Source organism: Peromyscus leucopus, chromosome 8b (assembly GCF_004664715.2).
Source record: "Peromyscus leucopus breed LL Stock chromosome 8b, UCI_PerLeu_2.1, whole genome shotgun sequence".
In the NCBI taxonomy this organism is placed as follows: domain Eukaryota; kingdom Metazoa; phylum Chordata; class Mammalia; order Rodentia; family Cricetidae; genus Peromyscus; species Peromyscus leucopus.
In genome coordinates, this window is record NC_051086.1 from 42,208,479 (window position 1) to 42,236,425 (window position 27,947).

At 49.9% G+C, this 27,947-nt stretch overlaps 1 protein-coding gene across 6 annotated transcripts; it reads right to left on the minus strand.

Annotated features, from left to right (window-relative positions):
- Positions 1 to 1,386: 1,386 nt before the first annotated feature.
- Positions 1,387 to 25,446, minus strand: Znf496 (zinc finger protein 496). 6 transcript variants are annotated; one of them, XM_028857158.2, is made up of 10 exons: positions 25,179 to 25,438; positions 24,842 to 24,976; positions 22,904 to 23,008; positions 22,139 to 22,518; positions 21,688 to 21,865; positions 17,861 to 17,937; positions 10,796 to 10,928; positions 10,190 to 10,300; positions 9,013 to 9,123; positions 1,387 to 3,684 (listed from the first exon to the last, which is right to left on the minus strand). In XM_028857158.2, exons 2-10 carry the CDS (start codon positions 24,888 to 24,890, stop codon positions 2,939 to 2,941), a joined length of 1,890 nt encoding a protein of 629 aa, XP_028712991.1. In that variant the 5' UTR covers positions 24,891 to 24,976; positions 25,179 to 25,438; the 3' UTR covers positions 1,387 to 2,938. The 6 variants fall into 6 exon arrangements, with proteins under 6 accessions (XP_028712991.1, XP_028712990.1, XP_037056846.1 ...); XM_028857157.2 differs by having other exon boundaries at positions 24,779 to 24,976; XM_037200951.1 differs by having other exon boundaries at positions 22,432 to 22,565; positions 24,779 to 24,976; positions 25,179 to 25,426.
- Between the last annotated feature and the right edge of the window lie 2,501 nt (positions 25,447 to 27,947).

Genomic DNA, 27,947 nt, shown 5'->3' on the forward strand with positions numbered 1-27,947 from the left:
AGGATCTCTATGAGGCTGACAATCCAGCTACTCAGGAAGTTTAGGAGGCAGTTCACAAGTTCAAAGCCAGCCTGGGCAACTTAGCTGGTAAAAGTGAACACAGGGCTAGGGACATAGTGATAGGGTAATTGTCTAGCAAGCAGGAGGCCCTGGGTTTAATGGTGGTGGTGGTGGGGTGTGGAGAGTAAGTGTCTGGGCGTTGATGGAACTGGCAAGGTGATAGAAATTATCCTCCTACTGCCTGATCTCAGTTCTGCTTTTGACTGAGGGGGACCATCCAGCAGAAGTGACTTGGCCCAGATCTCCACAAACGTGGGCAGACCTTTCTCACCCGCTGTGCCACAGTGAGAGACCTCTGGGCCATTGTTCTCACCTCTTTCCAGGCTAGGGTGAGTTGGGGAGATAAAGAGCAGAACAATGGAGGCTGAGCAGAACCTCTGCTGTGTGGTAGGGAATGGAACCACCTCCCCTAACCCCAGAAACAGTGACTTCCCTCCTCCTAAGGACTCCTAAATGCCACTTACCTGACTACCACTCACCGCCATGGCTACAATTCTGGGGACTGAGGTCCGTGTCTAGCACATCAGAAAACTGTTTTTTTTATCATCAAGCTACATCCACCACCATTTGAAAACTTGTTCGAGACATGGTCTCCCCAGTTTGTGTAGGTGATTGCTTCCATTCATGAACTGCTGGGATCACAAACCTATGTTGCTGCCACGACCAGCTTCACACTATTTTCAGTGAAGTTGAACACAAATCTCAATTCAGTGAGTTTTTATTATGCACCTGCACCAACTGTGGGAAGCCAAGGAATTGGGGGAGCATGCAAGGAGGCACCTCAGATGTAGGGTCTCCATCTGCAGCTTTCTATGGGCTACTATGAGAAGACCTGGAGGAGTAAGTGGCTCTTCTCAGCTGAGGCTACAGACACCAGCAGCCAGAGGAAGACAAAGACCAATCCGGTCCAGTAAGGACGGGATGTTTAGAGGAGGTCTGCCACTGTTCCTCACAGGTAACTCCTACTCACCACTGAGGGGAAACTGGGATTTGAACTGCATCCCCAGGCTTCTAAGACAGGTAAAAGTGACCTTCCAGTTGCGGTGATGCCCTGGAAGGCTCTGGACCAGCAATGAGGGCTCCCTGGCAGTATCTGCAGTATATTTGGGATATCTCCTTTACTGCCCCCTGTATTTTTTAGCTGACTGTCATATACACAAGGGAACAGCACCATGTTCCCCCTTCAGGTAACTGTGAGCTTCAGGCACGAGTGCAGGGGTAGACAGGGTGAATACAAAGACCCTGGCCTCCATGTGGAAGTCTCCCTTCCCTTGACCCTAAGACCCAACTTCTCCCTTTCCCCGACACAAGGATAGAAGAGAACTATTTAGAAACTAGGACCTCCGATAGTTTATTTCTTGTTCAAGATGTGACCAAATGGTTTTATTGCATTTACTATTTCTGGGTGATGTACTGAGCAGAAAAAGAAAGCCTCATAATTCTTTGATTAGGTCTGGATTAGAGGCTTTTTGATGTGAAAATCAGGAGAGAGCACCAGAGGCCTTGAGTTCATTTTCCCAGGTTTCCTGACAGCTGAGAGTTGGTCCAGCCTTCAGAACCAGCCTGCAGCTCTCAAGTCCAGTCATAGTCACACTAAGGCCAGCACCCTCACAGCTGAGCCTAGCCAGTAAGACCACATTTTTGATGCCTTGAGGTCTCCTGCCAGCGGCCAATCCCAGAATGCCAGGCTCTGAACTTAAAGGCCATGGATGAAGATTCTTCCTTGTAGATACCAGCAGCTCTGAGAGCAGACAATTGGGATCAAACCCAGCATTCAAAGATGGCAAGCAAGCTACCTCAAGCTCCAACTGGTTCATCTGAGGCAGGAATAACAGCACCACGGAATTATCTGGAGTTTGCCTGTGTCCACTCAAACCCCAGTGTTGAAGTCCTTACTCCTAGGACCTCAAGATGGGACTTTATTTGGAAATGGCTGCTCCAGATGTAGGTGGGATTCTGCTGCGGCAGACAGGGTGAGCCCCAACCCCAAAACTGAGATCCTTGTACAAAAGGTAAGTTTGGAGACCCGACACACTGGAGATGAAGGCAAAATGGAGAGATTTTTGTACAAGCCCAGGGCTACAGACAAGTGTAAGTGACCATCTGACCCAGGGTGACTCCCTCCTTCTAGCCTCAGAAAGAACCAATCCAGCTGACACCAGACCTCAGCCTTGTGCTGTTAGAAGAGCCTATTTAGTACTAGTTAGAACCATGCTAGGAAACTAAACAAACTGCCTTGGAGTCAACATCCTTGAAGGACATGGCTTCACAGAAGCTTCTGTCCCAGGGTTTGGCTTGCCCGGCAGAGGAGACTTCAGGGGCTGAACTCTCAATTCCAGACAGAAAGAGGAGGAATCTGAGTGGTGACAGGCAGTTTCCATCACACATTTATGCATGATCTTTGGGGGAAAACAGACCTGTTGGGATAGGTGCACACACTTTTAAAATGTGAGCTCCTGATCTCCATATGGTCAGTGACCTGGCTTAATCAGGCCTCATGACAATCCCCAATGGATCCTAAAGGCCCTCCTGGCCATCTGTGGATCTGTGGGATGCTCTCCTGTACACAATCATCTCAGGCTGACTTCTGAGGACAGCTCCCCACTATACACACCCCCCCCCTAGAAGCCATTGGATTGGGGCAGCCCAGCCCCTTTGAGGGCTGGAGCAAGTGGCTGGAGGCCTCTAAGATGCAGCTCTGGAGGCTGGAGTTGCCTCGCCTCCCTGGGTTTGGCACAGCAGGAAGACTGCTCAGGTGGCTACTTTATCTGGGGAGGAAGAGGCACGGCACCAGAAGTTGAACACTACCTGAGAGCAAAGGGCAGGTGGCTCGGGCTTTGTGCTCGGGCAGGGACTAGCTCACGGGGCCACACCCTGCTCAGTATGAGTTCAGAGCCTGCTTGGAGCGACGCTTCATGTGTATGCGCTCGTGGCGGAGAAGATCATAATTCTGCCGGAAAGTTTTGACACAGTACCGACACTGGAGGGTCTCGCTCTTCAGGTGACAGTGGCTACGGTGTCTCACCAGATGGTCATGTCGCTGGAAGCTCTTTCCACAGTTCCCGCACTGGAAGCCCAGCTTGGCCTTGCTCTTCTCCATCAGGGCCTGGGCACCCGTACCCTCCGTTTCCGACGCGTCCTCCTCACTCTTCTTCACCGGCTGCTGCCTGTCTGGCTGCAAGTGGATGATGCGTCGGTGGGAGAGCAGGTGTGAGTTGAGGCGGAAGCTCTTCCCGCAGATAGTGCACCTGTAGGGCTTCTGGACCTCATGGGTCTCCAGGTGTCCGTCCAGGTCCTCGCTGTCACTGAATAACTCCCCACACACTGAGCACTTGTGTGGCTTCTGCTCCCTGCGGCTGCGCATGTGCCGGATGAAGTTGACCCTCCAGCGGAAGCTCTTCCCACAGCTCGGACACATGTAAGACTTTTGTGAGGTCTGTACCTCACCCCCAACCTCAGTGCTGCCCCGGTGGGTCGGGAGACTGTGGGGCTTTTCTGTGGGGCTCCTCAGCTCCTCTGTGCAATATGGGCTGTGTTGGGAGTCCTCATCCCCAGAACTGGACAGCACGATCTCAATGGTCACCTCCTGGTCCAGGCTGCTCTTTAGGGGTGGTGGGTCACCTCCTGTTACAGGAAACCAGTATGGTCAGTGGAACAGTCCAGACTACTTCCTGCCCCAGCCCTTGGGAACCCTACTCAGAAAGGCTTAAGCGGGGGTCCAGAGACTGGGGTTACAATGTTCCTCAGTAACTCCTGAGGGTCTGGCTACTATGCATGGGCTGCTGGTGTAGCAACTCTATCTTTCTTTCCGGCCTTCATGAGCCACTGGGACTTCAAATTCTAAGAACTGGCACTTATCTGTGTAAACCTTTGACACACCATTTATATGACTGAACTAGGCACCGTGCCAAGGACCCTGGAGGTTCAGGGACCATGTTAGAGTCATGGTGTGCACAGCCCCCTCTGTTCCTAGACTCTAACAAGTGCTGTGGTACTTCTGCTGCACACTCTCCCAGCCACGGGGACAAGCCTGAGGAAGAAGCGTGGTAGCAGGACTTGACCCTCATGTTGTTTTACTCTTTGCTCTTTTGGGGGGCCTGCCACCCAGTAAATCACACACAGAGGCTTATTCTTAATTATTTGCCAGGCCTCATCTTGGCTTGTTTCTAGCCAGTTTCTTAAATTATCTCGCCTATCTTTTGCCTCTGGGCTTTTTACCTTTCTCTATTTCTGTATACCTTACATTACTTTTTACTCCACGGCTTGCTGTGCAGCTGGGTGGCTGGCCCCTAGCATCCTCATCTCCTTGTTCTCTTCCTCCCATTTTTCTCCTTCTATCTATTCTCTGCCTGCCAGCCCCGCCTAGCCTTTCTCCTGCCTCGCTATTGGATGTTCAACTCAATCACCAGGTGTTTTAGACAGGCACAGTAACACAGCTTCACAGTGTTAAACAAATGCAACATAAAAGAATGCAACACATTTTTACACCATTAAACAAATGTTCCACAGCATAAACAAATGTAACACATCTTAAAATGATATTCTACAACACTCACTGTTTCCCAACCTAAGTCTGCCTGACGGAGCTAGCAGCTAGATGAGCTTCAAAGCTCATCTCTCCTCTGGGTTTCCCAGCTGAGAGGTCTCATTCTAGCCAGGAGGCTTCTCTAAGCCCGTGCAGCCATATCTACATGACTGAAAGGACCACAGCTGCTCTGATCTCCAGGTTGCTGGTGGGACAGCTCAAGCTGAGAAAGACTTTCTACACCTTAGACTGGACAGGTAGAAAGTGCTACTGAGCTGTTTTTTTTTTTTTTTTTTGGGGGGGGGGGTTGTTTTGTTTTGTTTTTCCCCCAGAGCTGAGGACCAAACCCAGGGCCTTGCCTGTACTTACAAGTACTCTACCACTGAGCTAAATCCCCAGCCCCCTACTGAGCTCTTGTTAATGACAACTTTCTTCTATTAATCACCGCTGGCTTTCGGTGAACGAAGTGCTACAGTGGATGACAAAGGTCTCTCCTTATTCACTAGGAGATGAAATTATGACAGTAGGAAGCATAAGCCATGAACCGACTGTGCCTTCCAAATGCAGTGTTCAAATGCTGAAGTAACCTCCAGGATGGTAGAATGCCACTGTATTTGGAGACAGTTTCTCAACAGGCAAGTTGACATCTATGTAGAACCTGGTAGTTTAAAAAAGAAGGCTGGAGAGGTGGCTTGCTGCTACTACAGAGAACCTGATTTGGTTCCAAGCACCAAGGTCAGGTGGCTTACAACCCGGAACTCCAGCTCCAATGACTCTTCTGGGCTCCACTAGTACCCACATGAATGTACACACACACACACACACACACACACACACACACACACACAAAGTAAAAATAAATCTTTTAAGAAAGAAAAATAAGCCAGCCTGATGGGACATCCTGTAATGCCAGCTGCACAGGAGGCTGAGGCAGGAGGATTGAAAGTTTAAGAATCACCAGGGTTACAGAATGAGTTCAAGGCTAACCTGGCTAACTCAGTATATGAACTTGCCTAGCACACACAGGCTTCACCTTCAATACTCAATACCTCAAGCAGAAAGGGAGCTACTTGCAACAAGGAAGGGACCAGCAGGAGCTAGAGGGTGACAGGAAAAATGTGAGCAAAACACATAGGAAACTCTACCCCACAGCTGGCTTTTAAATAGGAAAAGACAGAGGTAAGGCCCCAACACAACTGGTGTTTCCACAGAAAGGAACCCTGAGGCGGAGAGAAGGTCATGTGGGTCACAGTGAAGAGGTAGCGGGGAGGGGTGGGGAGGGGTGGGGTGGTGCAGAGCTGGGGGGAAGCCCACTCTAGTAAGACCTTGACCCTGCACCAGTGGCCTCGGGAACCGAGAGAGACTTTTATGTGGTTAAAGTATGGTCAGTGTGAGGCCAGAGAGATGGCTCTGTGGTTATTGGCTGCTCTTCCAGAGGACCTGGGTTCAATTCCCAGCACCAACATGGCTGCTCACAACAATCTGTAACTCATTTCCAGAGGAACTGATGCCCTCTTCTGGCCTCTATCAGCACATCCACACACAGCAAAGGGAAAAAAAGCTCCATCTGTGGTAAGCTGCTTTGACAGTCTCAGTCTCACAGCTTTTGGTACCAAATGTATGGGGACAGTTGTGAGAAACATTTCAAAATGTGGAAGCTGCTTCGGAACTGGGAAATGGATAGATCGGGAAGAGTGTTAAGGTGCATGTTATTGGCAGATGTGAAGAGGTGGCTGGTAGAAACAGGGATGTGTCTCAGATGAAGCCAGAACAAGGTATTGAAGTGTAAGGGAAAGGTGATTCTTGCAAAGTGGCAGAAGAACTTGGCTAAACTGTGTGCTAGGTGTTCTGTGACAAGCAGAGCTAAGTGATAACATGGATATTTAGCTCAAGAGATTTCTAAGGAAATTGTTGGAGACACTGCTTTCTTTCTTCCTGCTGCCTAGGCTACTCTCCCTAGGAGTGAATATATCTTTTGCTTAGACCATACTTATACAAAACTTTGCTTCCTACGATTCTGGACTCAGTTTCCACATAATAGTGTGGTTGGTCTGTGTGTGTGATATCTGTGTGCTGGTGTGATACATCTGTATTGTGGGCAGTCACCTCAATCAGTTGTCAGCATATTAAGAAAGGGTGTGCATTGGAGCCCAAGAGACAAGCTGTGTGTTGGCTATGGACAGCAGAGCTGGAGAGTAGCGCTGCCTAGGTCCCAACGATCCCAAGTCCTAGACATCTAACACTGAGTTTTACAGTGCTGGACTTTGGTTTTCATTTGAATGTGCCCTGGTTTTTCTGTCTTGCACTAAGAAAGGATGTAACTTATTTTTATTTTACAAGAGCCCACAGTTAAGAGACTTTGTAATTGTAGAGACTTTGAACCTTTTTTGGGAGGGGGGTATTTCAAGAAAGTTTCTCTGTGTAGCTCTGGCTGGAATTAAAGGAGTACACCACCACTGCCTGGCGAGACTTTGTACTTTAAAAGAGACTTTGGACATTTTAAGAAGAATGAACATTTTTGTTTGTTTGGTTTGGTTTTTGAGATAGGATCTCACTATATAGCCCTGGCTGTCCTGAAACTCACTCTGTAGACCAGGCTGGACTTGAACTCAGAGATCAGCCTGCCTCTGCCTCCCAAGTGCTGGAATTAAAGTTGTGTCCTGGCAAAAAGACTGAACTTTTAAAGTGTTTAAATTTTAAAGACTGTAGAACTTTTAAAAGTTGGAATGTTTTGACCTGAACATAGTGGCGCATGCCTTTACCTGGCACTCAGGCAGAGGCAGGTGGGTCTCTGAGTTCAAGGCCTGCCTGGTCTACAGAAACAGTTCCAGGACAGCCAGGGCTGTTACACAGAGAAATCACATCTCGAAAATACAAGATTTTGGGGACAAACAAGTAAGGAAAGTTTATGACTTAATAGTGATGCGTTTTGTATATCAAGCTGACAAGCATTGTTTGGTTGATTTTATGTCACTTTGACACAAGCTAGAGTCATGTGGGAGAGGAAATCTTAATTTAGAAAACACCTCCACAGAACTGGCCTGTGGGAAAGGCTGTGGCGGGGGGGGGGGGGGGGGGGCGGGGGGGGGGCGTTTTCTTGATTGATGGCTCATTTGGGAGGACTCAGCCCACCGTGGGGGGTATTAACTCTAGCAGTCAGTTCTGAGTTGTATAAGAAAGCAGACTGGGCAGGTCATGGGAGCAAGCCAGTAGGCAGCACTCCTCTATAGCCTGTTTCAGTTTCTGCCTCCAGATTCCTGCCCTGACTTCCCTCAATGATAGAGTGTGACCTAAGAGCTGTAAGCTGCAATAAACCCTTTCCTCTCCAAGTTGCTTTTGGTCATGGTGTTTTATTGTAGCAAGAGATTCTAAGACTAAGGCCTATTGTGTCATTAGCAAAAGAAAACAGGTTTTTGTTTTTGAGACAGGATTTCTCTGTATACCCTTAGCTGTTTTGGAACTCGCTCTGTAGACCAGGCTGGCCTTGTGAACTCGGAGATCTGCCTGCCTCTGCCTCCTGAGTGCTGGGATTAAAGGGCAGAAAACATTTTTAAGAGTTGAATACATATGAATGAAAAAAATGCAGAAAAGAAAAAGACAAGGGCTGGAGAGATGGCTCAGAGGTTAAGAGCACTGGCTGTTCTTCCAGAGGTCCTGAGTTCAATTCTCAGCACCCACATGGTGGTTCACAACCATCAATAATGAGATCTGGTGCCCTTTTCTGGCCCACAGGCAGAACATTGTATACATAATAAATAAATAAATATTAAAAAAAAAAGAAAAGAAAAAGAGAAAAAGAAAAAGACAGAAGCACTGCCAGAGCGAGGTCTCCTGGCTACACGAGGGGAAGCCTAGCACTAATTTCTGAGTGCCCTGCACTGCTCGAGATGGACACACTAGCCCTCCCTTCAAAATCGTCACAAGTAAAAAAAATAGCACTCTAGACAACCGTAGGAAGCCACTGTGACATGGGGTGTTCAGCAGCGCCTGCATGTGCTGCGGAGAAGAACATCTGGTCTCTGAGGATGTCCAAGGACAGGACGCTGTAGACTGCCTCTGCAGGGTTCCGTTTACTATGACAAGACTCTACTGGGAGGGCAGCAGTGGCTTCTGCATTCTAGAATCCGTTCTTTCCAACAAGATCATCTTGGAATTCTGGCCATCCACCATCCCATAAAAACCACACTCACCACATCTAGAGCAGTGCTACATTAGCCCTCGACAACCCACCCAGGAAAGGCAGCCACTGTGGGATGGGGAAACAGCAGGACCAAACCAGAATGAGAGGCCGACAACCCCACAACAGCAGTCAGCAGGAACAGCTTAATTCCTACTGTCCTAAATCAACACACACATGCCCATCATCTCCTCTCCCCCACACTCATACCATGCACCACAGGGTCACACACCACACCCAGGCTCCTCACCTGGACTAGGACTTTGAGTGAGCGCCCCCTGCTGGCAGGACTGGAGCTCTGGTACCTGCAGCTCCTCCCATTTCCTTCCTTCTTCTTGGAATGGCTGGAGACTAGGAAGGTCTTTCCAAAGAAAATGGAGAAAGCATTTATCATATACTGGTATCACTACCCAGAAACAACTAAGGAAGAGGCAGGCTATGATCTGCAGGTGCTGCTCCCTCCTGGGGCCTGGCATGAAGGGGTCATTCCGCTGGATGAATGAACCCGAAGGCAAATTAGCAAACACCGTGAACTTAGGTTCTGAAGCCAGACAGAATAATGTAGGTTCTAGTTCTGCCCATTTGGCTCTGTGGCCATAGACAAGAGCTTGATTGACCGTAAGGTCACTGCCCCCTTCCATGATAGGCCCTGTATAGACCTTTAGGCCACAGACCTCCACAAATAGACTGTGGTCATCCTATGAGGCAGAGATAGGAAGGCCCTGTGGGCATGGAGGTCCAGTGTTGCTGCTGATTCTATTAAAGGCTTCTTCCCTTCATAGCACAGGACACACGGGGACACGGACACACACACACACACACACACACACACACACACACACACGCAGGCACGCACACACTCTGGGCACACAGACATGTGGTGCAGATGAATCTTAGCCCATCTCTCCATGGAATTCTCCCAGAATCTGTGTGTGGGAGCAGGGCACAGGCAAGCAGTGTCTAAAGAAGTTGTGCTTTGTGCCCAGTCCTCAGCCATGAGCATCTGACCACTTTTCTGGAGAGAGCCTTACTACAAACACAAGGCTACTATGGACAGCAGAAAACATTTCCCTTCTCGACTAGCCCTGGTTGAGGAACACACAGTCTCAATGGACAGCAAAATCCAGACTTCCCACTCTCTACAAGAAGTCAGAGGCACCAGGCAGTGGTGGCGCACGCCTGTAATCACAGCACTCGGGCAGCAGAGGCAGAGGAACTCTGTGAGTTCAAGGCTAGCCTGGGCTACAGAGCGAGTTCCAGGAAAGGCGCAAAGTTACACAGAGAAACCCTGTCTCAAAAAACCAAAAGAAGTCAGAGGCAAGGCAAGAAACAGAATGCCAAGGGGGGGTGGGGGAGCTGCGGAGGAATCCCGGGGATGCTCTGGCTGCAACAGTTTTCTACCTTGTTGCCTCAGGATTGTCACTCACCTAAGCAGGAGATCTGGGGTGCGTCTTTACCCTGGAGGTCTGCCATCTCGGTAACCCGTGACCCGTTCTCCTCTTCAGGTGAGGGCTGAGCTGGCTGAGCTGCAAGGTCGTCTGTTCACAGAGAGGTAGGACACCTTCAACAGTGACCTGCTGTTGCAGGTGACCAGGGCAGGCCCAGTGAGGTAAGCCCTGTCCAGCCCAAGAGACTGAGGAGAGAGAGCCACTGAGATCTGACACGGACCACTGGGGCTATAGAACTGGGCAAGGGTGAAAGGCAGCATACGACAGAGCAGGCCAGGACTGAGGACCGTCCCTCTGAGGCCTACTGAATACACGTGAAAGGGCTACTGAAGCGAGAATGATTGGAAGCTGAGGAAACACTGAAATAATGTCGTGTTTGGTTTGTGGGACAGAGCCTAAGAGCCGAATCTACATGTTAGGACAGCCAGGTCACCCACAAGCTCCCTGTGGTCCTGTACAGATAGCTTCCTGTCAAGGTAAGAGGTAAAGAGGACAGATTCAGCCACACAGGTGGTGTCTCTCACTCGGACTGAGGCCCCCCACCCACCTTCCATATACTTGGCTGCATGAAGAGCTAGGTCTTACTTGGCGGCATGGAGACCCCGTAGTCTTCCCCAATGATGAATTCTCCATAGAAACCAGTCTGCGCCGGGTCCAGAAGGGACCAGTCTTCTTCTGAGAAGCATAAGATCATGTCCTTAAATGGAGAAACTCGGCTCTGAAAGCACAGAGCAGGGCTGTCAGCTGGGGAGGAGCAGGGCCCTTGGGTTTATCAGCTGTGATGACCAGATGCCAGGGTCAGGTGACATGTGACACGAGGCATTTATGGCTGATGACTTCAGAGGCCAGAAACCAAGACCGAGGCATAGCAGACGTGCCTCTGGCAACAGCCTGCTGGTTCTCTTTTTGTTTTGTTTTTTGTTTAAAGACCGAGGCTCTTTGCTGGACAGTGGCGGCACAGGTTTTTAATCCCAGCACTCAGGAGACAGAGGCAAGTGGATCTTGGTGAGTTCGAAGCCAGCCTGGTCTACGGAGTGAGTTCCAGGACAGCCAGGGTTATTATACAGAGAAACCCTGTCTTGCAGGAGGTGGCCAGGGGAGAAGACCCAGGGTCCTCACACAGTGGAAGTGGCAAAGAAGCTGTCTAGGGTTCAGTATTATTACATTTTCACCCTGCCTACCACCTCTAGCCCTTGGGGTTGGTAAAAAGGACAAATGGGATTAAGACTCAGCTAAATTTATGGGAACTTCCAACATTGCTTGGCCCAAAGCCTGACCTTCAGTTATCTGCAATTGCAGATCCACCCCTTTGGGAAACACAGATATTTGAGCATCCTCCTCTGGGGCCGGAGGCTCTTTAGCTACTGAGAAGGGAAGTCTTGGGCATTGCCAAGAACTCATTAAGGCTGTTAAGGGAAAACCATCTTTTGTGTTGTAACAAGGAGTGACCTTCTACCTCAAAGTCCAGGTTGGTGGTTTCATTTACAGGGAACAAACGGCTCTTGGAAGAAACTGCTTACAACCTCCTGGAGAGCAGGTTTCACACGCTTGGGGAGGACATCTGCAGCCGACCTGACAAGGTCCCTGGGATGTCGGCACTAGCTCTGAGCTTCTTTCTGACAGGGAAATGAGCGCTAGCCTGAGAATGACACTTTTGCCCAAGGTCGGGGTGAGTCTTGAGCTGCTGATTCTTTTTTCTTTTAAATCTATTTTTTTGTGTATGACTGTTTTGCCTGTCTGTGTATATCTGTACCATGAGAATGCTTGGTGCCCTCAGAGGTCAAGAGGCCACTGGATCCCCTGGAGCTGGTTACAGACAGTTGTGAGTTGCCACATGGATGCTAGGAACTGGACCCAGGTCTTCTGAAAGAGTGACAAGTGCTCTTAACCTCTGAGCTCTCTCTCCAGCCCCTCATGCTGGACCCCCTTTGCTTACTCTATAGTTACTATGCTAATTTTGATCTTGAGATTTTTTTTGTTTGTTTGTTTTTCAAGACAGGGTTTCTCTGTAGCTTTGGAGCCTGTCCTGGACTAGCTCTGTAGACCAGGCTGGCCTCGAACTCACAGAGATCCACCTGCCTCTGCCTCTCGAGTGCTGGGATTAAAGGTGTGTACCACCACCGCCCGGCACGAGATTATTTTTTTATTTTGATTGTAATTTTGATTATGCTATGTAAAGCCAGTTAGTGTCCTTGTGTTTTAGACTTATTTTAAGCCACTAAAAATAACAAAAGGTTTAATTAAAAAAATTTTTTTGTGGGGGCAGTTTTTGAGACAGGGTTTCTCTGTGTAGCTTTGGTGTCTTTCCTGAAACTCATTTTGTAGCCCAGGCTAGCCTCGAACTCACAGAGATCCTCCTGGCTCTGCCTCCCAAGTGCTGGATTAAAAGCATGTGTCACCACCACCCGGCTAATAAAAAACTTTAAAAGATTTATTTTATGTTGAAGGGTGGTCTGCTTGCACGTCTATGCACCATATGCATGCAGTGCCTGTAATGGCCAGAAGAGGGCATTAGGTCCCTGGGACTGGTGTTAACAGACAGTTGTCAGCTGCCATGTAGGTCCCCTGGAAGAGCAGCCAGTACTAACAACTGAAGCATCTCTCTAGGCTTTTTTGTTTTGTTTCTTGTTTGGGACAAGTCTCACTGTGTAGAGCTAATTAGCCTGCCTTAGCCTCCCAAGCACTTGGATTAATGGGGTATGCTACCATGCTGGGTTCTTAAGGTTTTGATGGACAGTTATTCTCATTCCTTTTGCCAAGATACAGAAAGTTGGTTGCTCAACCAGAATCTCACCATCTTTAGCAAATGTTAGGTCTGCCACCCACCCGAAAAGCTCTCACAGCAGCTTTTCCTCCTCCTCAGAACCACCAGTCAAAACCAAGAGATGCATGCTGTGGGACGGTCTGTATGTCAAATTGCTCTGATTGGTCAATAAATAAAACACTGATTGGCCAGTGGCCAGGCAGGAAGTAGGTGGGAGAAGGATAGAGGAGAATTGTGGGAAGCAGAAGGCTGAGGCAGAGAGACACTGCAGCCGCCGCCATGACCAGCAGCATGTGAAGACGCCAGCAAGCCACCAGCCACGTGGCAAGGTATAGATTTATGGAAATGGATTAATTTAAGATATAAGAACAGTTAGCAAGAAGCCTGCCACGGCCATACAGTTTGTAAGCAATATAAGTCTCTGTGTTTACTTGGTTGGGTCTGAGCGGCTGTGGGACTGGCGGGTGACAAAGATTTGTCCTGACTGTGGGCAAGGCAGGGAAACTCTAGCTACAGATGCAGGCTCCAACCTCACATCTTCTGCCTAGCCCATCATTAGATCTAGTCAACCCATGCCAAGTGCTCATACTACGCTCTCACTAGCCCCCTAAAACCTACCACAGTATGACCAAACAGGCAGACGCTGAACTGAAAACAAAATGCCAACAGACTGTCTAAGATGGGAGTCCAGACAGACTGGATGCTGCAACGTGACCTGCAGCTTAATCACCAAGTCATACAAAACAAGACAAATCTGTGGTGCTTGGGGAGAAGACTGCCACCCATGGGTCCTGAGACAATCCAGGATGGATCACAAGAGACAGTGCACCTGTATCCATACCTGGCTCAGAGGAAACCAAGCAATTCACTTTCTGTGGGGACTTGATTTGGCCAAAATCTTTCAAGTATTTACCAGGAACAGGAGGCTGGCTTGAGCTCCTTTCGAAGAGCCCTTTTGCAATGATGATGTGCTACTTCTCATGTCAACATGGGTCAGAAACCTTCCTGCTTGTTGCAAGGGTGGCCTCTTCAATAGAGCACTAAAAAGCCAGTAGCAACTGGGTAGCGGCACAGGCCTTCAATCCCAGCACTTAGGAGGCAAAGGCAGGCGGATCTCTGTGAGTTCAAGGGCAGCCTGGTCTACAGAGTGAGTTCCAGGATAACTAGGACTACACAGAGAAACCCTGTCTCAGAAAACAAACAAACAAACAAAAAACCCAGTGGCTAGACAACCAAATTGCCTTGTGGTGTATACATTAACAGAGTAAGGAGGTGCACTGGTTGAGTATCTTGCTGTGTGGGCAACAAATTCCCATGTGGAAAATATTAGACAAGAAACTAAGCAGCACCCCCAGGTCTCATGGACTTACTCACACTTAGTCTGTTAGTATTTTTTTAAGTTAATTACTAAATATTTTCACTGTTCAGAAAAACCAAACTATTCTAGGCTGGCTTAGCAGATCTATACTGCAGATCCTTTGACTGTCATAATCTCTAAATGCTGAACAGTTTCTCTCTCCCAACGATGTGAATTGGTAGACCAAATTCCAGGCAGATGCTTGCTTAAAAAAATTGAACTACCTTCCTACGCCTTTCCAAAAGAAGCCACTTCTAAAAATACAGAACAGGCCTCATGGTGACTAGATATTCTCTGCCCACCTTCCTCTCTCCTACCACTTGTGGTAACTAGGCTAAAGGATACGTCACAGATCTCCTCTACCAACCACCCTTCCCTATAGAATACGACTTCCTAGGAAAAAGCCTTCCCCAAAGAGGATGAGACTGAACACAGATTGCTTAGAGCCCAGGAAAATACAGTAGTCATCTGGGAGGCTTTTTCTGAAAGAGTCCAGTGGAAAGGGTCGGGGAGGGCTGGAAAGATGGTTCTTCAGATAAGAACAGTTGTTTTTACAGAGGACCCGAATTTGATTCCTAGTACCCCCATGGTACACATGCATACATACAAAATACACCTAAAAATAAACAAATAAAAAAGAAGAAATGGTAGAAAAAAATTCTGAGGTGTTCTGAGCCACAGGCCAGAGAATGGAGAGAAGGGACTGAACCATTTTTAAACTCAGTTTCAGGCTAAACCAGCAAAGAAGAAAACAATCTCTCCACGTTGCTTTCCTCTGCTCAAGTTCTATCAAGGTCACAGCATTTTGCTTTTGGAAACAACCAGCCAGGTAGTAGCAAGGGTTAAGAGCCAGACAGGGCAGAACCATGCCTTCACATCTATAATCCTGCTAGCACTTGGGAGCCTGAGGCAGAAAGATGGTCCTGAGTGCAGGGCTAGCCTGGCCTACAGTGTAAGAATCTGCCTCAGAAAAGAAAAAAAAAAAAAGAGGAAAAAACAAGACCTTTGTCTTCATGACTAGTGTCCTTCCCATTGAGAGTGTCTGTCCTGTCCCTGTAGTCTACCAGCAGTGAAGGCTCAGTATGAACCACCTGTTTCCCTCTCTCAAAATCTCAAGATGGAGTTCCTTAGCCTCAGGTCCTAAGGACACTTTCAGGAATGTGTCACAGTCCTCCATCTTCGGTTCCCATCTGGGCAGTTCCTTGTTCTTTTAAAACATTAAAAAAAACCTTTCAGTTTGTTTTATGCATGTGAGAACTTGGCCTGTCTGTGTACCACTTGAGCACCTGGTGCCTACGAAGGCAGAAGAGGGCACCGAATACCAGGGAGCTGGAGTTACAGATGGCTGTGAGCTGCCATGTGGGTGAGGGAGTCAAACCCAGGGCCTCTGGAAGAGCAGTCAGGTCCCTTAACTGCAGCTCCACTTCTTGACTGTCAGGGCCTTTCTTTCACTGCGTCCTTCTGAGACAGAAGGACAAGGCAAGTCTCTGAGGACTATCTGTGTATGCATGTACATGCACATACATCTGCATAAGTGTGGGTGTTAACAGAGACCAAAGGTAACCTCAGTTGTTATTCCCATCTACCTTTATAGTTTTTGGTTGTCATTGTTGTTGATAGGTAAGGGCCTCACCCTGGCCTGGAATTCACCAAGTGAATGAAAAGAAGAAATAAAAAGGAAAGTACGTGACTGTTCCGAGGTATGGTGGAGGAAAGTTTATTGTAGCTATGTGGGATAGCCAGAGACAGACACATCTGGGAGAGTCCAGAGTGGACATGACCAGACTGAGCTGGGCCATGTCGGGTAGGGAAGGAAGAAGGGAGAGAGGGGAACCAGGTGCAGCAGCCAGGAGGCCAAAGGTCCAAAAGGGACAAACCAAATGTGTGGATTATATAGGGAAGAGCCTCTGGGGAAGGGCAGTCCAGGCCCTGGGCTGGAGAGTTCAGGGTAGAGGGTGGGTATGCTGCTATCCATACCCTGTAACAGGTAGGAACTGAGGGATGCTGGGAGAACCAGGGGGGTAGGTCCAGCTTAGATATGTTAAATAGGCCCCTCAGCATTTGTTGGGGGGGGGGCATTGAAACTTAACACCAAGTAGACTATGGGGGCCCAGGGATCCACCTGTTTTGGCCTCCCTGGTACTGAGATGAAGTGTGTACTACTACTGTGTCTGGCTTTTTTATGTGGGTTCAGAGACTGAGCTCAGGTCTTCATGCTAGCAAGGTATCTTTACCAACTAAGCAATCTCCCCAGCCCTATCTGGGGCCTTTTTTGTGAAAGCACCAACTTCATCCTTGAGGTCTAGGAGTTTGTGACCTCATGACCATCCCCAAAGCTCTCCCTTTTAACTCAGAACCGAGGGCACCAAACACTGAGGCCACGGCACAGAAAGTGATGCTACAGAAAGAAGAGGAAGACACAAGCTGGGGCTGTGGATGGGACTCCCAGCCCAGCTACCTCATAGTCATTATGACTGATGGCAGGCACAGACAAAAAGATGTAATTAAAACTCTTTAAAAAAAAAAAAAAAAAGCATAAAATGACCTTCAGTTTATGTATAAGATGTATATGAAACAAATGAATTACATGCATAAACTTGGGTCTTATTCCAAGTTCTCATTTTGTTTGTTTGTTTGCTTGTTTTGTTTTCCAAGACAGGGTTTCTCTGTGTAATAGCTCTGGCTGTCTTGGAACTCACTTTGTAGACGAGGCTGACCTTGAACTTGAGATACACCTGCCTCCCGGGGTGATGGGATACAACGCCACCACCACCACCACCCCAGCCCAAGTTTTCATTTTATGAATGCAAATATTTCAACACCTGCCCCAAACTTCAGGGCCCTAAGCATTTTGGAGGGGGGCTGTCAACTCTGCATGTCCTTAGTTCTCAACAGTCTTCTGCTGGTGCAGCCCTATGCCCCGTGAAGGACTCCCTGGGGGAAGGTCACACCGTAGTGTCCCACAAGGCAGTAGAAAGGGCAGTGAGAAGGGAAAAGCTAAGGTCTGCTGAGCACCTCAGTAAATGAAGAAACCGGGCTGGAGAGAAATGCACTCCACCTGTGAGACCAGATCCCGGCTCCACCCTCTCGGAACACCAGGCCCTCCCCCAACACTGAAGCAAGCAAACGTGACCCAGGACACAGACAGGACACCAAGTCTTGCCGCCCCATGTGATCTACACGTGGTCACATAATGGTGCTGCAACTGCTCCATGGGTTCTTCCAGAAATGTAGCTACTATTTGGAAGATCACCTCATTAAAATACTCTCCTTGTGAAGTAAAGGGCAGCTTTCTCTCCTCTTCACTGGAGGAATTTAGAAAAGGAGAAGTCTACTCCAGGGGCTCTATATGTACACCTGCAGTTTCCTGGGTGGCCTGGCAAGCAGCCCTTTGAGCTGCAGGAAAAGCAGAAGCAATGGGCATCTTAAAGCCCAGTCCTGCTCACCTTGGTCCTTGAGCAAGCAGAACTGTCTACAGAACTGTCCTGTGGGGCAGCTCAGAGATGAGCTTTTTTCGGAAATCACTCACCGGGGGCAGCTGGCAGGTGGTCACCGGCTGGGCATCCCTGATACTCGGCTCCTGAACAAGGAAAACATCTTGCGGAACTGGAAGAGATGGAAAAGATGTCCCAAAGGGAGCCAGGCCTAGGCCCCAACACCTCCCGGACTCTGTGCTGCAGATTGTACGAGGAAAGAAAAGAGGAGAGGGACCAACGGCAGCGAGCACATTCCTGGTGCTCCACATAAACCCCATTTTGCAAACCACAAGGGTTCTGGTAGTCTTTTCAAGTAGACAATGGGGGCTAGCACAGGGAGTGCCTGGGTTTAGGATGGCCTGATCAATTAGCTATTCAACTTTCCTTGATTCAGGGACCTGTTTCATCATCTAAAATACACCCAAGAGCCAGGTACAGTATTACATGCAGTAATCCCAGCATTTGGAAGGTGGAGGCAGGAGAATAAGCCAGCCTCAACCAAATATTAAGAAACCATGTCTCAAAAAATAAACACAGGGCTAGTGAGATGGCTCAGCGAGTAAGGGTGCTTGCTGCTAACACAATGACTTGAGTTCAATCCCAGGCACCTACATTATAAAGACCTAGCTGTCCCCTGGCCATCACATGTATGCCATAGCATGTGTGCACTGACATGGATGCATATTTAAAAAAGCCCAAGGGAAGGCTAAAATTGTGGCACTATGGTTCTTTGAGGGTGAGGACCAATGTGGGACCACATACATTTGTAAGCCTGACACCTGCAAAGCTCCACAAGAAAACTGTTATCCAAGTTAGTGAGGATGCAGAAAGAGAACCACTGTGTCATTACTGAAAATGGGAATTAGCACAGCCTTAGTCTTTTGCCTGTTCTCGGACCCTTTTCCTCCTACTGGGGTGCCTCATCCAGCCTTGACATGAGGGGATGTACCTAGTCTTATCACATCCTGTTATGCCATGTTTGGTTGATATAGCTGGAAGACCTGCTCTTTTATGAAGGAAAATGGAAGAGCAGTGGATGAGGGGGAGGGGCTTGGTGGAGGGGAGGAAGGGGAAATTGTGGTCGGGATGTATTGTATGACAGAAGAATAAAAAAAAAAAAATCCACACATCTAATGTGTAAAAAAAAAAAAAAAAAAAGGAAAAGAAAAACAGCCAGGTGGTGGTGGCGCATGCTTTTAATCCCAGCACTTGGGAGGCAGAGGCAGGCAGATCTCTGAGTTTGAGGCCAGCCTGGTCTACAGAGTGAGTTCCAGGATAGCCAGGGCTACACAGAGAAACCCTGTCTCTCTGCTCCCCCCACCCAAAAAAAGGGTGACATTCTATCGCTGGTGCAACATGGTGAACCTGGAATGCATATCCTACGAGAAATAAACCAGGCACAGGATGACAAGCACGGCCCAATTTTGCTCATATATAGAATTTAAAAATGTAGTACGGTACGGTGGTGCTACAAGGCCAGCATTTTATAGGCTGAGGTACAAACATCCAAACTCTGAGGCCAACTTGAGTTATACAGTGAGTTCCAGGCTAATGAGATGTGGTCTCAATAAACAGAGTACACAGTGTATTATTTCCAAGCAAGTTCTAGAGTTCTCTGTGGTATCTGGAGGAAGTTTTAATTCTGCAATGCCCGCCACCTATCATGGATGGATCACTGTCTTATTCTACCCAAACAAAGCCTAGCTTTGGGGGAAGAACTTCACAATTAGAACATGTATCTCTAGCAAATCCTAGTGTTTAATGTTTTCCCAAATGCTGTGCATCAGGAAATCCTGCACCAAGTATTGCTCAAGTAAGCAACCCAAAGCCAGAGTGGATGTTATATTATCTCAGACAACTGGGATCTAGAAGATTCTTCACAGCAGGCCTCTCCCTGGGCATTCCTCCCCTAGGACTGCTCACCAGCTTGCACAGTACTGTTGATTTGGGGAAATGGTTCTTTCCTTCTATTTCCTGATATATTTAAACTATGTCCCCTGGAAATTTACATGCTCAAATCCTAACCTAGACACCTCAGAATGTGACTGTATATGGAGGAAGGCTCTCCAAAGAATCAATTAAGTTAAAATGAGGTCATGTATGTGCAGGGGCCCAATTCCAACATAACTGGTATCACTAAAGAGGGGGCAGCCAGAAGACAGTTAGTTACACAGACGGGCGGTGACAGCAAGAAGTGGCTGTCTATCCGCTAAAGGAAGAAGCCATGGCTGACCTATCCTTCAGTTCAGACCTGCTGTGAGAGAATAAACTGCTGTTAGGTAAGTGGTCCAGTGTGTAGATCCAGTGGCAGCCCCACCAAATCAACACACCAGCCTTCACTTTGAGCCAAGAGAAACCCAAGAGTTCTGATTTGTGCAGAAGTCAGTAAATGTCTGCAGGCAGAAAAATTATATATATAGTGTATGTGTATGTGTGTGTATATATATATATATAATATATATATGTTATATATATATATATATATATGACACACACATGTACATTTTTCTTTAAACAAAGACTATTATTGCCAAGTGTGATCAAGCAGGCCTGTAATCGTGACACTCAGGAGGCTTAGGCAGGAGACTCATGAATTTGAGGCCAACCAGAGGAAGGGAAGTGGAAAAACAAAGAGAAAGGAATGAGAGGAGGAAGGAGAGAAGGAAAAAGAAAAACCGGAGAACAGCCTTTGCTTTTAGTTTGGGTGAGGTCCTGGAGAGTAAACCGGGGGGCTTACCCATGCTAGGCAGATGCCCTCCCAGAGCTGTACCTCCTGCTCACTCAAAGATTCAATGCCAGGAACAATGGCTGAAAATCACAAGAATGCACTTTTCCCATTGTAATCAGAGTAACAGGCAAGGCCACCCAAACACATATGTGCCACAACTTTCCAGGGTCATTAGCCCAACTCGACAAAGAGAAGGAACGGTGCGTGCATACGTTTTTCTTGTCCTTTAGCGTTTACAGTGTAGAAGGCATTATCAAGAAATGAGAAACAAATGAAAGCACACAGAATATGTCTGAGTTATATAAAAATGCTGTGAACGGAGCTAGCACTTAGGAGGTTAAGGTGGGAGGACTGAGTTTCCGGCTAGACTGGGCGACACAGCTAGATCTCAGAAAACAGAACCAAAACCAAACCCGTGATGGTCTCTCTTGTTCACTTGTTTCTTGAGACAGGGTCTCACCCGCACCTCTAACTGGATTGCAACTCACTCTGCAGACCACGCTGGTCTCCAACTCACAGAGATTCACCTGACTCCTCCTAAGTGCTGGGATCAAAGGTGTGCACCACCAGGCCACTATGCCAATGTTATATAAGAGGGACACATGGTCCCTAGGTCTTGAGGGGCTTTGGGGAACTGTCACCTTGAGATCAAACCTCAAGGAACCAAGAGGTCACATGGTGGCTCTGGCTTTGTGTGTGACACTCCCCCCTCTTTATAGCTTTTGGATGCTTTGAATAGATACCAAAATCCTGCCACAAGGCACTGAGGCCATCTGCAGGAGAGGCCACAGTTCTCTCCCGGGGGGATCTTAGATTTTCTTACAGCTGCAGGGGAACCCAGGCAAGACAATGTGGTTTTCAGAGGATGGAAGCTAGAGCCATGCTCAGATGAGGCCACAGGTCCCGGTCCTACAGTGACTCTATGTCTCTACTGAGAACACTCTCAAAGAAAGAGGACCATACAACATCACACCATGTGCTCAGAGGCCTTCCTTCTGGGGACTCAATCCCAGGAAGAGACTCTGGGTCAGCTGCTCTGCAAAGTTCAGAGGAGACAAGAGAAAACCGAATGTAAAGAAGCCATCGCCACAGTCCACACCAGAGCACACAGACGGTAACTCAGCTCCCCAACTCACACGACAGGCTACATACTTGGGTCCTCAGTGGGCTGGCCTGGTGGTCTGCTTAGGAGCCCCAGGCCCTGTGCTAGGGCCACAGGCTGGGCATCAGGGTTGCTCTGGGACTCTGCTGACATTCGCTCCTGTTCCAGGTCCTGAGGCCCAGGCCCATCACCATCTTCAATCACCACCGGGTCTTCACAGTGCTTGAGCTGTAACCCCGGAGAGAGCAGGTCAGGGCCAGGTGGACAGGAGTATGACAGGGCCCTGCCTGTAGGCTCTGCACAGCTCTGCATAGGCCCTTCTCCCTTTCTGGTCCTGCTGGCCACGCACGACAGGTAACCATCATCTCAACTTGGACTTCAGAGAGTAATGTGTGCTTTCTTAGGAAGCCAAATACTGCATCTAGACAGAATTTCTCATCTTGAGCTCAGGGGTCTCACAAGGTCAGCAGGGCTCCCCTCTCCCAGATGCCCGGTGCTCACCCACTGCCAGGGTCTCCCTGGCTCCCGTTCCAGAGCCTCTACAGCAGCCACAGCCTGCTCTCCGCTCTCCGGCTCCTGGGCACGCACCCAGCTCTGGATCTCCCATGGCAGGATGGCCAGGAACTGCTCCAGCACCAGCAGCTCCAGGATCTGCTCCTTCGTGTGCCTTTCAAGCCGCAGCCAGCCCCGGCACAGCTCCCAGAGGCGCTGCAGGGCCTCCCGCGGGCCTGCGGCCTCCTGGTAGCGGAACCGGCGGAAGAGGCGTCGAGAGGACTCTGGGCTGGGAGGCTCACCCTGAGGGCTGGGGTTCTCTCCAGGAGGACTCCGCATTTTCCTGGGCTCCTCACTTTCCTTTGGAGCCAAGACTCGTGGGCACAGGGCTGTGGGCATGATGGGATTTGATGGGGGTCAGCGGCAGAAGACGACCCTATTTCCAAACAGAAATCACTGGCTTCAATGCTCTGGTCTTCTGTGGTTGTTTCTGGGGGGTGGGGGTGGTAGACAGAGCCCACGGGAGAGCAGCCCTTTGAGGAATCCCTGGGAAATGTATGAAAGGTTGGTGTGGCTGGTCCTTACACATGGGGACAGAAAGAAAGATGGCCCTTCCCACCAGCATCCTTCCATGTAGAGTCCCCTAACTGGTGGCAATGGAGACAGGAAATCTGGGGAGAAAAGTGGTGGCATTTCAACAGGACACTGGCAATTCCAGCATCCCAGGAATAAACAAGGTCACATGCAGACATGTGAAACCAGGACCTGTGATACCTTTGTGGACAGGTCCTCTTGGAGGATATAGCCCCAGTAGGCCGCAATCTTGAAGCTCTGAAGTCAAAGTCACTGTCTCTGTTCTTGAGATCTTCACAAACTGGTCTGAAAGGGAAAAAAAAGCAAAGGATGAGTCATCCAAGACCATCGAGGGGGCACCGCCACTCTGCCAAGGACAGATGGGTGGACAGGGGCCCAACAGAGCCTGCACTCTGTGTGTCGGCAGGGGGCAAAAACTTCCAGGCAGAGGAGGAACTCAGAGACAGCCGCAGAAGTTTACCGGAGAGAAAGAACACTGTATTTAACCGCCCCCCCCCATCCCTAGGCTTAGGGGTGCAGCTCAGTGGCAGAGATGCAAGGTCCTAGGTTAGTACACCAGAACTGCTCCCCTTCCTCAAAAATCAGCACTTTACGACAAGCCTTACACCAAACTTACACAAGCCTTACAACATGGAGCTATAATCTTTCTCCTATATTTAAAGGCCATTGGTGTCTGGGGGCTGGAGAGACAACTTAGTGGTTAAGAGTGCACACTACTGTTCCCATCATCCACCCCAGGCAAATTGTTCACAAAGCCCTTTACTTCCACCAACTCCAGGGTCTCTACCACCTCCTTCTGACCCCCATGGGCACTGCGCTCAAGCGCATATACCTATGCACAGATGTCTACTCAGGTGTACACATAATCTGAAAAATAAAATCTTAAAAATAAAAAAATTCTAAAAAGTTACTTGCTAGGCATGCGGGTGTGTGATTAAAGTGTGTGTATGTAAAACAGTGTAACAACTAGAGAAAAAGAGGCCAAGATTTTGAGGGGGAGGGGGACATGGGATGGGCTGGAGGAAAGGGAAGGAGAAAAATGATGTAATTACATTTTAGTATCAAAAATGTGATTAAAAAAAAGAAAGAAAGAAACTACTTGAATCTCATCGGTTCCTATCCCTTGCTCTTTCCAAATCATGCTCAAGGCAGTGGTACACATTGATTTCACAGACCTTCCTGGTCATGAGGGAAGGTCTCTCGTGACCTTCCGCTCGCAGGAACTCTTGGCGCCACCGACTGCCCCCCCCCACACACACGTGGTGGGGCTCGGGTTCTCTATACCCCCCTGGACATCACGTACGAAACAGAGCAAACACACCAGGGACAGAGCAAAGTGTGGTCACTCCGCTTGACCTGTGTTCTCTGACCCACGCTTCTGAACACGAGGAGAAAAGTCAAACGGAGACACACAGGGTTCTGCTCTCAGGACTCTGGGAACCCCAGGCAGGGCCACTGACCCTTCACACCCTCACCTGGAAGAGATTCCTAGCCGGGCAGCACCACTCTGCCGGAAGACAAGCGACACCAGAAAAGCCACCAAGCAACCGAACACCACCTGGAACCCCAAGTTTCCTGTATCCCTTTGATTTCCGAAGTAAAGACCAACAGACAGCCGGAGCGAAACTCCGAAAGCAACAGGCTGTGAACCGCGACTACTCTCACATCTTTCTCCGGTATTAAGAACCCCATCTGGGCCCCGCCCGCTCTCTTCCCAGCTTCCTCCGCCCACTATCTCCCACCTGCTGGGCCCTGAATGGCTCAGGCCTAACCCCATGGTGGGGTACCCCGGTGTCCCACCCTCAGCACTCGGCTCCGCAGGGGGACTGCTCGGAGAGCCCCGAGGCCAGACAGGCGTCTGCCTCTTTGTCACCCTGGCACCTGGCGCGCAGGAGCCTCGGCAGCGGAAGCTTTATGAATGAACTACCGTTAGTGAGGGGAGGGCTCCCCCAGGGGCGGGGCTTGCCCAAAGCAGTTACCGAAGGAGCAGGATCGGAGGAAAGGAATGCGGAGGGTGTTTTAGGCCAGGAGAACTATGGGGTTTCTGTCGCTTACACTCTTCCAGGTTTGCTGGCTCTTCACCTCGAAGCCCGGGACTGCAGGGCAGCAGGTTCTCACCTTCCAGCCCGGTCTCCCTGGTGTCTCCCCCGAGGCGGCTCCTCTGCATGGGCCAGATTCCGTTCCTGGCCAGGCCAACCCTGTCTCGGGATCATCTAGGGAGCATCAGCTGGGCTTGGGAGCGAAGGGAGACGCCTGAAACACAATCGTATTGCTTCGTCCCCGAGGGCACCGATGAGGACGCAGCGCTGGGAGCAAGGAACAGGGCCAGGGCGCGGGAAGTGGAGAACAGGGAACAGGACCCAGGGCGCGGGGCTGGGGATCAGAGCGCGGGAAGTGGGGAGCAGGATCCGGGTTCAGGCAGCAGGACATGGGGAACAGACCACGGTATACTCACCGCTGAGCAGCGTCCCGGTTGGCGGGCCGCGCAGGCCGGGCCGCCGCGGAAAGGAAAGGCCGGAGCCCTCCGGCTCCCTCCCCTGGGACACTTCCTGCACCGCTCTAGGACCGAGGAGGTCTCCTCATCTCAGTGGTTCGCTTCCCCGCCTCCCGGCCGAGGTGTACGCGGGGGGTGACATCCGACACCCCCGGCCCGCGCGGCCCGCCCCGCCCCGCTCTGTGCTCGCCCGGCTTGGGCGCGGGGCCCGGGCTTCGGCTTTGTGGGCCTCCGCAGCTCGTTAGGGATGCGCGCGTCCCGACGGGACCCGGGCGCTGGGGGCCAGTTCGCGCGGCCACTAGCCAGGGAGGCCGGCCTGGGGCGCCGCTCTTCCCTGCTCCTCTCTTGTGGGCGCAGGGAAGGGCCGGTCTGGCGGCGCTGGCGGAATGCCAGAATTGGGAGGAGGAGAGATGAGGTGTTGGGGGATTGCTCTGTGACCACCCGCATCCAGTCTGTGCCGGTGTGGCCCAACCCCTTCCAGCCAAAAATTCCATTTCAAAGCCAGCGCTTCCAGAGCCACCCAGGCCAGCAAGGCTGGAGAAAGGCAGACCTGGCGATCCACTAGGCACGCCGAAGCATCGGCCAGCGCCTTCGTGGCGCGGAAATCATCCGCTGTATCTCTCTGTTTAAGGAAGGCTGTAGCGTTCTGTGTTCTGTGAGCACTAGGACGGTCCTGGTGAGTACGGAGAGAGAAGGCTGCCAATCCTGAGAGTGAGAGTCAGGGAGCTTGTGGCTGGCTTAAAGAGGTTGATACATTGCATAGAGACAGGACAGACTTTTACTTCATCACGGAGAGTGAGAAGCAACCAAGAACTAGGGTATCAGAACCAATTCCTGCTGTATCTGTCCTGTGCTGAATAGAGTCCAAATCCTCCCCACATCTGTTCTCCGGGGCTGGACAATGGAACCAGACTGTCAAAGGGAAGAGGCAGAGGAAGTTCTGCCCAGAAGTAAGCGACTGTGCTGATTTTCTAAGGATCCTCTTTCAAGGGTACATAGAAGGAAGTCGGCTCCCTTAAAGAAGGTAGCTTGATGGAGACACCCCGTCACCGGCAGACTGTTTTTGTCTTGTGGGTCTGTGTACTTCCATTTCCTTTAATAACTGGGATAACCACTTCCGACTAGTAAGTAGGTATCGAGTCAAACGTCCAGATTTTGTGACATTAGAAGATGAACCAAGCGGGTGAGTGAATGGTTTGTTCAAGTGCGGCAAATCCGAACCAGGGTCCCCCAGGGCTGGGACTTGAGACTTGTAGAGTAGGAGCCACCTTCAGCTTGTCTAGATCACAGTGCATGCCAGTCCCTTCTCAGGAACGTCAGCCGGGAAGCACAGCCTAGACTCGAGGTCCTAGAGCAGTCAGAGACCCCCAAGGCCAGTCAAGCCTAGCAAGTGGCCAGCTGAGCCTCCTGAAGCACTACTGTTTAAGCTCCTGGCTGCTGGCTGCTGGGGTTCCTGTGCTTCCTTATTGCACCCCTCAAGCAGGTAAAATGCAGGGCCAAGAGATGGCTGGTACACTTCATGTGACTCCCCCGCCCCTTCAGTTTCTTCCCTTGGTCTCACACCTCTCAGCATTCAGGTCCCCTCTCCCTGTTTGGTAGCTGCCTAGGGCTCTAACTGTGCCTTCCTTTTTGTGTTTCTTCTGCATTGAGCCCGGCCTGTGGGCTGGGAGTCAGAACACCTGTGTTAAACCATGCCCATCAAGGCTCAGTCAGGTGATCTCAGGCCTGCATCACCTTTATGGGGCTTCAGGTGCCTCACATAGAAGGCAGGTGATGCTGTCTGCTTCATTTTGTGGTCATTCAGGAAATGTGTACTGAGCATCTTCAGTTTGAAGCTCCCATCCAGATCCCTGGGCACATCTGGACACACCACCGGCCATCAGGAGAGTAAATGATGAGCAGAGCCAGGTGCTGGTTTGCAGAGCCACGAGAATCCAGAGCAGAGGGACAGCCTCAAGGCAGGAGTGCCGAGCAGGGCCTAAGGGTTGTCACCTCACTGGGTTGAAGATAGGGTGGATCAGACATCCCTGCAAAGGTGATCTCTGGAATGAAGCTGAGGTGTTGGGGCTCTGGGGCAGCACTGGAAGCCACAGGAGGCCATGCTCTATGACAAGCAGGGTTCTGTGAGGAGTTCTGGGTGAAGTACCTAAGGCACTCTGCCCGTGATCCCTGCTCTGTTGTCACTGGCACATGCTGTGCCAACGATCCCCCATGTCTGCTGCCACTGGTCAGTCAGGGTGCCAGCTTCGAAGTGAGGGGGACTTTTATTCTTGCCAAGAGTGAGAGATAGACTCAAAAATCAACTTCTCAGCCCTTGGGTGTGGGGATGTTATAGCTGTGTGATAAACGAGGGAAGCTGAGTGCCAGAGTGCGTGCCTCTGATCCTACCACTTGGGAGGCCGAGGCAGGAAAATGGAGAGCTGGAGGCCAGTCTAGACAACAAGACCAGACTCTATCTCAAGGGGGTGGGTGGGGGGGGGAGGAGGGAAGATGGGGGAGGGGTCAACTAATAAAATAGGAATGTTAATTTTTTTCTGGGGTTTCTGGAAAATTTCCAGGAATCTGGGTGTCTGCTTTCATTCCTTTTGTGGTTCTTGACAATTATTAACAGCCAGGAGATAGGAGGTATTGTTCAGCTTGCAGATGGGATTATAATGAAGGTAGGGCTTCATTGTGTCTTAAGATAGCTGAGACCTAGCCAGTTTCTGCTGGCCCACCGGAAGAGGGACT

What these genes read in the sequence shown, in the direction of transcription:
- Znf496 (XM_028857157.2), bottom strand. Translation starts at nt 24,890, where the DNA reads ATGCAGAGGAGCCGCCTCGGGGGAGACACCAGGGAGACCGGGCTGGAA. An exon ending in GCCAGCAAACCTGGAAGAGT is followed by an intron (nt 23,009 to 24,778) that starts GTAAGCGACAGA and finishes TTTCCCTTTCAG; the next exon opens with ACCAGTTTGTGAAGATCTCA. An exon ending in ACCCCAGATCTCCTGCTTAG is followed by an intron (nt 9,124 to 10,189) that starts GTGAGTGACAAT and finishes TTCTTTGGAAAG; the next exon opens with ACCTTCCTAGTCTCCAGCCA.